Here is an 11415-nt window from a genome sequence, read left to right as displayed (position 1 = left end):
GTGAACTGTGTTTAAGGCAGGGATGAAGCATAAGCACTGGACTTTGCAAACAAATGAGACTTGGGATGTCATCTTGTGGTTGTTTGAAGAAATGCATGAACAGTGTGTGGCTGTTGCTGAGTTTACTCCTTTATTTCACCCTGAGCTGGTTTGGGAGCAAACATTTCTTCTTGAGCTACATCATAATTTTTTTTTTCCTCATATAATCCATCGAGTTGTAAAGTAAATTACAGGAGGTCTTAATTTTCTCACAGCCAGTAGTCTGGTCCTGGGAAACTACAGAGTGCATTTGCCACCATTTGAAGGGCATCCGATAGGAAACTGTACACTTCTTGGAAGGCTGAGTGCATCATTGCAGCTGCTGCTTTTGGAATATATGTGACTTCAGTGCTGCAATTTTGGTGTATTGATAGCAAGTGATGATATACCGATTTTATTTAGCCTTTTTTGTTAAGTGCTCTCTGTCCAGCTTTAGCCTTTCCTAGGCTTTCAGCTAGCTTGTATTTCATGTCTTAAGGACACTCAGGTGTAGCGAAGGTAGCCTCACAAATAGAATTCATTTTTCCAAAACAGAGAAGTTATTTTGGACCCAGGTAATCATTTCTTTGGAACAAAGAGTCTATGTGTGTACTAAGGACTTGTGACAGGAGTGTCCCTGAACTGAACATGTCACTACAGTATTTTGGATGTGTAACTGCTGAAGTGAAAGACCAAGTTTATTTCTATTTTTCTGATCTGATCTTTACTTCCTGGTTGAAGGCTGGATTTATTTTTTTGATTGGGTGGATGTACTTCCCAAGCTGCATTAACAGCTTGCAAACTTGCAGGGTGCAGCTTGTGGAAAAAGTGACACAGATCTGCTCCAGGCCTTGAAGGAAATTTTCATTAGGAAAGTGTGCAACCTCATGTGCCAAAACACTGATCAACTATAGGAATATGCTTAGTTGCAGTACAGAGGACAATCACTCTTTAAACAAGATTTTTATGTGAAGTCATAACTGTGTATTTAACAAGCTACCATTTGAAGCAAAGCAAACTTACAGAAATTCCTCTTCCCGTGAGGAATTTCTAGGGTTAATTCATTTCCCATTTCCTATCACAAGGACTGGTGTTTTTTTTTTTTTCTTCTGTGGATGTAAAGGGTGTTACCCTCAGTTGCTGTCAAGTAGAGCAATACAGAGCCATCTTGGCTGGCATGGCAAGAAACAGCATAATGTTGTTACCCAGACAGAGCTAAATCTTTGCTACAGTCTTTTTAAGCTGCTGAATTTTGGAGTCAAGCCTAACAGTTCTGTCAAGGATTACAGATGTGACTAGCATTGTATGTAAATGATAATGCTCACATTTACTTGCTTGTAAACACATGCTTTCTTTGTTTCTGAAGTCAGCTGGGAACTAGGATGGATTTTCCAGCTTTTTAGTTACTTAAAACTGTAACACTTGCATAATTATAGCAAAACCATCAAGCCTAGGTTTGTTTGCACAGAGGCAGCTGGAAGAGAGTACCAAACTAGGTGCTAAGGGAGGAGTCTTGCTTGGATCTCTGCTCCATTTTATTACTGTGTTCTGAGGAATGCTGTTCCTAAATACCTCCTTAAAGCTAAATGCTTGTCTTGTGATAGCCATTACAAGCAACAGGTTTTTTTGAACTATGATGAGAAGCAAGCTGCTGGGTTTTTTTTTTTTTTCTCTGTCATACCTATGGCATTGACTGAGATAGGCTTTATTGGTGGATGAGCAAACACTAGTGATGCTACCGTCAATTATTTCTGGAGTGTATTTCATTATTACTGTAGGGACAGTCCATCTGGGTAGAGATTAATTCTAGCTCTGAGCTCTCATTCACAGATCAAGATGCTTGAGCATTTTTTCACCAAAAAATCAGGATGTATCTTTTTGACAGGATGACTGTTGCTTGTGCCTCCACTTTAACCAACAAGGCATCACAGTTACATGATGCCTTTACTCTAACTCGTTCAACAGAATTAAGGCAGTAGCATTTATTTTGCCTGACGTGCACAGTTTTCACAGTACTGCTTAAAAAAAGAAATCTGTGTGCTGCTAAATACAGACTTTAATTCTTGCAATTTTGACTGCCATCTTTCTTTAAGGCACGAGGAGTCTCAATGCAGTTACGTATGTCACTATCACACAAAGTACAGATCCTACTGCAGACTTCCTATGTTTAAAGAACTGGAAAATGTTCACAGAGAGGCTACTGCTTTGACCATCCATATAATGAAGGTGAATCTCAGACTACAAACCTGATTTTAGTGCAACTGAAGTTTTGCAATGGATGAATCTGGAAACTTGCATTTTACTTGTGGATAAGTTTATTTAACCATTTTTAAGTTACAATAAGTAAATAGTATATTAATATAGTTGTTTCTACATATATGCAGTTCTGATACGTACATAGTTACTGCAATGTAGATTTGATAACGTTGTATCCTAAGCAGAATGATGCTGAATCATTTTATGAAATCTGACCTATCTTTAATACACTGTAACATTTCCTTGGTACATGTAATAATAGTGGTGTAATTTTTCATTAATTTAAAATGCAAGGTGCACCAATGGAGAGGAATTATCAGAAGATGTATCTGTTGAAAAACAGAAATAGCAAGAACTGGCAGATTCCTGAGTGATTTTCATGAAAAATCTAGTTGGTATAGAAGCAAGGAAAGTCAGAACCTTACTGGGGTAGATATTACTGTATTCAAGAAATATACACGTGGGTCTTTTGTATGCTTTCTAAAATACCAGTCATGACCCCTTGAGTCTTGGATAACCTTGGTTAAATTCTTGTAATCTATTTTCCAGTTCAAAATACTAGCCAACAAAATACATGGAAAACCTTGCTCAATTTGGTCCGCAGTCTGAGGCAAAACCTCAGTACTATTTAAAAAGATGAGGTGGAAAAAAAACTCTTCTTCAAATTGGTTTCACCATCTTCATTGACAAATAGTTCTGTGGAAGCGAGAGAGGAAGAAACGAGGTGAAATGATGTATATGAAATACTCAGTGTATTTTTCAAAGAGATGTTATGATTCTAGCTGCGTCAGAATGCATTCAGGATGTGCTAATTTCAGTTAAAGAAAATAAAATATTTCAGAGTAAAGTAGAATGTAGGGAGTAAAGTAACACTTAAACATTCTTACCGGCAATGAATAGAGGAGTACTGCTACAAACAAGAGTATAATCAACAGGATGATAAGGCCTATGAAGAGCCATTTAAACCTGCGCCACACAATAAACTTCATTGTCTTGCAGGGGTTTGTAAACCAAAGGAAGGAAGTATCAGGTCGGCTATATTTTGAAAAAACAAACAAATATTAATCATAGTTTAAATACAGACAATACTTAAGTAAGTGTGATAGTACAAATTATTTAAAATGCTCTGATCTAAAGCTCTGAGTTTAGAGCTGAAGGAGTTGTTTGTTTTTTTTTTTTTTTTTTAAATCAGTGTCACTCAAATATTGTGCCATTACACTGAAACAATCTTGCATTTTATCCTTATGCTTGTGGAAGGAAGCACAGATGGCTTTTAGAAGCAGTTCTTTAAAGGACAGATATAGCGAATCTATAATAGCTCATTGTAAATGAAGATCTTTGTCAGGAACATCATAGTAGCTAGAAATACGTTCCTCAAGCTAGTAAGAGAAAGATATCTTACTTTGGCAGATCTAGTTTGGGGTTCATGTTGGGTTCATCTCTTCCTTTACCAGCTGGCCTCTCCTCAGCTTCTTTTTCATTGACAACTTCCAAGGTCATTTCAACTTTACCCTTCAGAAAACATATGACATAGTATCTTATTGAAAGAGCAAGAAGAATACTTGTTTGGTACCTAAACACAGTAGTCATGGACAAGCTCATTTTGTGTGTGTCTGGGGGTTGGTGTTCCATTTCCATCTGAAAGTTCTGTACTACAATGGTGTCTGAGAATGATAAATAGGAAAAAAGATCAACAAAAACAGCACATGTTTTTGCTGATTCATTAGTAGTTGCATATTAAGCTCCATATTGCTTTTTCCAATTTACTAAAACAAAAACAATTCTGCTTTTCTTTCAAGAACAACTCAATTACTGCATCTTTGCCTAATGACTAAGCATCTTGTTTTTTTTATTGCTGTTGCTGACAAATGTTTTGGACTTTTTTCCCTTCGTTTATTGAGTTGTTGTATCAAGTTTTAAAAGCAAAAGCACTAGAAGAAAATAGAGCATATATTGTAAAGGCTTAACACTCTAGCAAATGATAAATATGTATTTTGTTTAATTCTTCACACATTCTGAGTCCAAGGTCTAATCATATGCTTGAATATCTTTAATTATGAGAGTTCAAACATAGCAGCGGTTAATTAGAATTTTTTCCCAGGTAGATCCTTTGCAATTAAAAGATTGCAATTTTGCAGAGAAGGAAAGTAATAACCATACCGCTAAAATGCGAGAGCCATCCTTTTCAACACAACATGGCCACCACCCCTTCATGGATTTCTGCTCAAAGAGAGAGGCAGTCATGGAAGCCTTCTGAGAACTGTCTGCTTTGTATTCTGGAATCATGTCTATATTGCACTTCTCCGGAACTTTTGCTGGAATTATTGTTTTATGTAAATCAAGTTCCACAAAACCTAGCAGACAAACAGAGTAAAACATAGACACTGCATAATGTAACCAACAAAAAGCAAAGTGGTTCAACATAAACCTTTCCCGTATCCAAACATGTTCCAGGAAAAAAAAAAAGTGATCAAATACATGTTACATTCTTCTTTGTTTAAGCATGTTGTGAGGGGCAAGTTTGACGCAGTAGGCTGTGTTTACACTTATCTTTTTGATGTTGAATGCATTAGTATTGATAAAATGTACTTAGCAAGCTGCAGTACCAACCCTCTTTTTTTTTTTTTTTTTAAATGAAAGATAACTTGATCTTTAATTTTTTTTTTCCTTAGGTACTTAAAAAGAATATAACAAAGTATAGAAATATAATGCTCAAGTAATTTGTGATAGTTAAATGTATTATTTAGCCAACAATACTTTCAGCATACAGCCCTTATATAATAATTTAAAATTGTTTTGCTTTCTTACCAAGATAGTCATCCAGGGAGAATTTGTCATTATCCCATATCTGGATGATCAGTTTGGGTGGGATTCTGAATTCTGTCTTGTCAAGGCTCCAAAAATGTTCCTAAATATTTAAGAAAAAAAGGGGGGGAAAAAAAAAAAAAAGGAAAGAGAAAAAGAGAAGCCTGCCACTTGTGGCCAACATTGTTCCTGGCTAAAAGGAATCTAATGTTTAAATTTAATATTTGTATTGAGAAAACTATGACAAACTGAGCCAAGCTGCCTCTGTGTATACAGTGAAAAAAATTCAGACTAGTTAAAATCTATGTTTTAAGTATAGAAATTTTCAAAAATACCTACCTTTTTGGAAACTATGCAGAGTTGCTCTGCTGGGAGATAGTCAAAAGGAAAAACAAATCTCCAGTTGAAGTTTCCTTCTCCATCCAGTGATCGGTAGTGAACATCTGTTTTCTGCTTATTTTCCTCATTACCAGGCATCCATCTGTAAGCACAGATGGACATCTTTGGTGGCTGCAGTGGAACCACACAGTAGCTTGTACTACAGCCATGTTACTGAGTAGCTGCAAACAAGCCAGAGAAGTTGCTCACAGAGGCATGGAGGCTTTCACACTCTTTCAGTTCAGTGCTGCAAACATGAACACTCAAAACAAGCTTTTGATCTGCCAAGACTATTGCTCTCTCTGTGGTGAATTGGTTTGTTACTATTTTTTTTTTTTTTAGGAGTTGTTAGATAAATATGCTATAGTCTTTTGGTTTCTGTTGAATTTTTTTACATTAAGACTAGGAAATTTACAAGATTTCAGGATACGTAGCACCAAAGCTAACTCCCTACTTATCTGTTACTTCTCATCTCTAGGTTTTATTTTTTTAAAGGCTGCACTTCTGGGATTTTTTTTATAAAACAGTAACTGATCATGCTGTATCTTACAGTACTTCTGAGCTGGGTACTATTTCAGAGGGTACAGGGTACACTGATTTGGCTGAACCAGATCATTTCTGAAATTCATTCTCTGGGCCAGGATATCCTGAACATCATTCATCTGCAAGTGTTACAGAATAGGATGCTCCTACCCCTTCACATAAATGTCGCTCATTTCTTCCCCTGTGATGCTTTTTTCATCCAGAAGGACATCTTTGGTGTTCCAGACAATCACTCGTAAGACATACCTAAGAGAAAAGATGTTCAGAGAAAAATAATTGAGTTAGCTTTGTCAGGGCTGACAGATGGTGTGCAAATACAAATACTTACTTTTTAGCTTTTCGGGGAGTGATGTTGAATGGAGGGCCTGGAGGTCCTAAGCTTTTGGGGAAAACATCAACCCACATCTGAAGCTTTCCCTGCAGTGGTAGAGAAGATGAATGAGGGAGTGCTATGTACACGTTCATGTTGGTCATGATAATTCCCTGGAAATGCCTACTGACTTGCTTAGTAGCATCTTCTAGCCACAGAGCAGACTCGATGTTAAGACTGTCAGAACTTCTCAGATTCCAGCTAGGGGTAAGCACAATCCCTCATGTTATACTTCCTCAAATAAACAATGCCAAAAATTCAGAAGGTGGTAGGGACGTGAATTCCTAGGGAATTCAGCGCAGCTGGGTGCCTAAGTAGTTCTCATTCTGTAGTTACAATTTTTTGTTCTCCTATATTTTATTAAGTGCAGCATCATTTGTGTCTGATTATTTGTGGCTGGTGGCCTTCCTGCTGTAGAGGAGCTGCCCTCTACACTAGACTTAAGCAAGGCAACCACTGCAGATTTCGTACTCTATTTGAAATACAGGCTCATCTATTTATTTAACTTCAACTTCTCTGATTGCTATGGGAATGCAGTATTTCTGCATTCAAGAAACTGAAATAAAACCATTTCACAGTACCTGAGGGATGTTGGGCTGGAAGGTGCTATATAAGGTCCTTGTCTCCACATGCTCAGGTACCAAACCCTGAGTTCTGAGAATATGAAGGGCAAGCCGCTCTTCACCTGGACCTAGGTGCTGATGTAGTACTTTATTGGCTTCTGAAATAGAAAAAGGAAATAGAGCAAGGGCTTATGATCCAGAATCTGCATTTGACATTTAAAAAAAAAAAAAGCAGAATTTAGCACAAATCTGTGCACGCTAGAGTCAGATTTTTCCCCCCCTCATCTTCCATAAATAGTGGAGAAGTTTTATATCTGTACCAATGTGAATTTAAGAGAGAAATGTAGAGTAGATGAACAAGCTCACCAACTTCCTCCAAAGTATAATCTCGTCCCCCGTAGGTAATCCTTCTACCATTTTCAGAGAAGACAGGAGGAGTGTAGCCTTTAAACCTGGCTATGTTTTGCAATAACTGGGTTGGTTTCAGCTGATCACGCCAGGTATTCACACCTGAACTTTTAGGAAAGCAACAAAATGTGTCCTAAAATTAATCACCATTCCAGGTATTTGCAGATTGTGTAAAATGTACTTACTAGCTTTAAACCAATCCAGAAAGGGCAGAATTGCAGCTGCCTGGACCAGCTGATTCATCTTGATAATGACACAATTAACTTTTGAGAGAGAGTGCATTTTTCTTTGCATATCAAAACAACGCTTTAACAATGCTTTCATATTAATTCCCATGAATAGGTCAGAAAATTGTGTTGTGTGTTCTCTGCATAGAAAACGTACATTTTACTACAGGAAAAGAATACTGAACTTTGACTTTTCCTTTTTCAGTTAAGGCTCTTCTGAAGATTTTGCAGCTTTACTTTAAAGATGATACAGTGAGTTTAACAACCAAGCAACAGAAGCCACGCTCTTGTTTTTCTTCATTTTAATTATATATTTTAAAGTGCCAGTTTATTTGTTACAGAGTGAGGACTAGATCTACCAGATACAACTTTTGAATGGACAGCATGACTTACGTGCAGTACTGCTGTGGGATGCCACAGTGAGATCCGTAACGGGACAGAAATCTGTTCTCAAGATCAATTATGGTTTCACCTACTTTTTCATCACGAGTCAACGTGTCATAGTCATAGACTGAAATTTTCAGGTCTTTTTCTTGAGGTAAGAAGCAGCTGAGTTCATACATTCTAAATATAAAAATGTCCAGTTATCACTATTGCTCAAAAAGTTTATTTTTGAGGAATGACCTTTATAAGATATTAAACAGATGCTTTTGGTGTTGATAATTCTAGCAGCAGTTACTACTGATACACTCCTTGGTATTTGTACTCATTAATAATTATGTTTTATAGTCTTACAGATATTGCAACATTCCTTTTTGCACAATGTGATACTGATAGTATGGCTTTATTAGCCACAGTATAAAAAATGCTTGTTTAATCCATAGCTTTTGTATGATCAGAACTTAATCTATTTTTTTAAAAATCACAATACAAACACAGCTGGAGCTTCTATAAATGTTTTAAATGTTTTCAAATTTCCCAAATGTAAAAATTTTCCTTCTTTTTTGTATTTCTTTATTCTGGCATTAGGGCAATTTTAAGATGCATGTTGTGTTTGTGCTGTTTACGCATGTAATTCAGAACATTTATAGACTAGCCAAACACCTTTGCTACCCATTGATTTCAAAGTGAAATGCCTTTTGGAGCTTAATTTGTAATTGTCCATCTATAACTGTGAATACTACATTGGATCTCTATAATAACAGTTAATTGTATGACATTATCAGAAAGCATGAAAACATTCTAAAATACAGAAGATTAAAAATACAAAGAAGTTTGTTACCTGCCAAAAATGGGGTTGAGAGTATTAGGCACATAATTATCTCTGTCTTCAATTACTTTTTTGCTTAGGGTTATTTTTATATAAGGATCACACTATTCAAAATAAGAAGAAATACTGTTAAGAAATTATTATAAGCTTAATTGTATTTAATCTCTAGTACAGCAGGGTTACATCACAGACATTCCAAAGCCAACAAGTCTTACCAGCCCATTATTATCCTGGGGTTGAAGCTGCAAAGCTCTAACGATATAAATTCGCACAATACACTCCTGAGGCCCACTGTCTGGTAGCTCACAGAACTGGCGGGGAGGAGCTGGAGTAGTGGGATCATCAGGTAATGCATAGATTTTAAAGGATCCCTAAAAAGTAACACAGAGAATCAGTCAAGATAAATGTAGAAAAGTCAGTCCTATTTATCCTATGCATATAGACAATTTTACATAGAAACAGGAAAATCACAGTTGAATTCAACTTAAAAGTTGTAACTCGGAAGTCATTTGACTTGGGTAAGACCATAAAAGTAAAATTACATCCTGGGAAGGTTCTGTTCCACAGGGAAGAATGCATTAATATTAATTAGTTCTTTTGAATTAACAATTATCACATACAGTGTAAACCATGTGCAGCTGTTCCTTCTGTGAAAAATAAAAAGGATCATACCTAAGCAGTTAAGAGCATCTGTTGCCCCTACTAACACACGCCTCTGTATTTAACTGCCGAAATGCTTGCATTTAGATTTACTAAAACGATAAATACTTAAATGCTGGATGCAGTCTCTTGTACTCTGTTTTTTGCCCATTACCTGAAATTTACCTTAAATTCCCCAACAACTGATGGATCATCACTGTCCTCAGCTTTGCCTCTGTATAGCTTAAACGTATCACAGAAATCTGTTAGATTATTAAATTCTGGTACCTTTTCCAATTCACAGTCATACACCTTTAAAGAAAGAAGAAAGGGTAAAAGCACAGTCCAGAAATTGTATGTATCAGCTACAACCGTTGGCACTGTTGGGAAAGCATATTGTACATTGGTTAGAATATTTTATGGAACTAAAGAATTCAGAGCTATTTTTATTTTTACATCTAAGTGGAAGCAATGGAATATTTGAATTGCTATCAGGCTTCATTTAAGCCTCATTAAAAACAATAAGTACCATTTCACCACCTAATCTTTACATTCTTCATTGAGTGCATTTAGAAAAGTGTGGAAGTGGTAAGGTTTCAACTTCTAATGAAGGAATGCTGCCTGATATAACTAATAACTGATACTATATAACTAATAACTGATACTGCCCCTTGTCTGTTCATACTTTCTCAGTCTGGATGTTTAGGAATAAAATTCCGTTTCAGTGTTAGACTAAACTCTTAATACGTCTCTCAGTAAGGGGAGTCATACAGTAAAGAAGCAGATTTCTTAAACTTTTACCACAAGAATTAATAACAGACCTTTACATGAAATCATTACAGCTAAATTTTGAGGTTTTAAAAAACAAAGGGTACAGCTTTGACCAGGTTTGGGGCTTTTAAAGTTGGCAAATATTCACTTCTTTTTTCTAGAGCAATACCTTTAATGTATCATATCCTTTTGTAATATACTGTCCACATTTCTCATGTTCTCCTATTGAAGCATAAAATTTGCTCCACCAATCAACAATTTCTTCCTCCTTTTAAAAAAAAAAAAAGACAAGACTTTTTACAGGGAGGTAGAGCCTCTCATTCCATGCTGTGCAGCCAAAACAACAGTTAACCATATAAGAATGTATTCTCCAAAACTTGTTAGCAGTTTAAAAATATCAAAGGTTTATATGAAAGACAGAATTTAGAATATAATTAAGGCTGAAATAGGTGGAATTTCTCTTACCCAGGGTTAGACGTCTATAATGCAACTACATTTAGTAGTCAGAGAGCCATGTCCAAGAAAACAAGTATTAATTAGCTGTGTCTAGATAACCATTTTAAAGGTTTGATTTCTGGAGGCGTACTTATTTCTCTCCTCCATCTTCCACTAGTGCAGCACAGCCTTCTATAGCTTCCTATGTCCTAGACTGCTTAAGTCAGAGGAAGTGAATGTACGCTTAGATGGAGCATTCAGTTACTCAGTGTTTTTCCTTAAGTCCATCATATCTGGGGTCCATTGCAGGAATTGCATTCCTCTAAAAACTATAGCAAACCTGTTATGTAATTTTTTAAGGTATTTATCCTGAGGGGAAAATGTGCTAATTTGCTTTTGGTATTCCCTTTTCTTTTCAAATTGTTGCTGTATAATTACATCAATTATAATTACAGATCTGCAAATCTAAACATACATCACTCCATTAAACGTGGTGGAAATCATCTGTACCACCGTGTCAGAATCCTGTAGGTTTCAAATGCAGTTTAAAAAAAAAAAAAAAAGCAATGAACTTTTAAACACAATACTTCAGCAACTCTCATGCAACTGCTACATGCTAACAGTTTGTACGTTCAAGTAACTGTAGTTTTGATTTTTTTTTTTTAAAGTTATTTAACACTGATAACAGATTCTCCCCCCCCCAGCAGAGTACTATTTTCCATATTTTTCCCCACCTATTAACATAACATAACTACTCTCTCCTGAAAACATACTCTAATCAGAAGTAGCACT

General features: G+C 36.1%; 1 protein-coding gene across 2 annotated transcripts in view; it reads right to left on the bottom strand.

Moving 5' to 3' along the window:
- Window positions 1-2934: 2934 nt before the first annotated feature.
- MYOF (myoferlin) overlaps window positions 2935-11415 on the bottom strand; it is a gene marked incomplete at both ends in the record, with an annotated part of 65830 nt that continues 57349 nt past the window's right edge. For both annotated transcript variants that reach the window (XM_079536075.1, XM_079536076.1), the window contains 15 exons: window positions 2935-2970; window positions 3162-3309; window positions 3677-3786; window positions 4435-4628; window positions 5083-5182; window positions 5419-5560; window positions 6151-6246; window positions 6329-6417; window positions 6952-7091; window positions 7300-7448; window positions 7962-8132; window positions 8791-8882; window positions 8994-9149; window positions 9604-9729; window positions 10358-10456. In XM_079536075.1, the coding sequence (XP_079392201.1) occupies window positions 2935-2970; window positions 3162-3309; window positions 3677-3786; window positions 4435-4628; window positions 5083-5182; window positions 5419-5560; window positions 6151-6246; window positions 6329-6417; window positions 6952-7091; window positions 7300-7448; window positions 7962-8132; window positions 8791-8882; window positions 8994-9149; window positions 9604-9729; window positions 10358-10456 (1848 nt within the window). The remainder of the gene's footprint in view (window positions 2971-3161; window positions 3310-3676; window positions 3787-4434; window positions 4629-5082; window positions 5183-5418; window positions 5561-6150; window positions 6247-6328; window positions 6418-6951; window positions 7092-7299; window positions 7449-7961; window positions 8133-8790; window positions 8883-8993; window positions 9150-9603; window positions 9730-10357; window positions 10457-11415) is intronic.

Source organism: Tetrao urogallus, assembly GCF_951394365.1.
Source record: "Tetrao urogallus genome assembly, chromosome: 5".
Classification (NCBI taxonomy): Eukaryota; Metazoa; Chordata; class Aves; order Galliformes; family Phasianidae; genus Tetrao; species Tetrao urogallus.
Note: the sequence above shows the minus strand (reverse complement) of the source record. Positions and strands in the feature narration are given on the sequence as shown.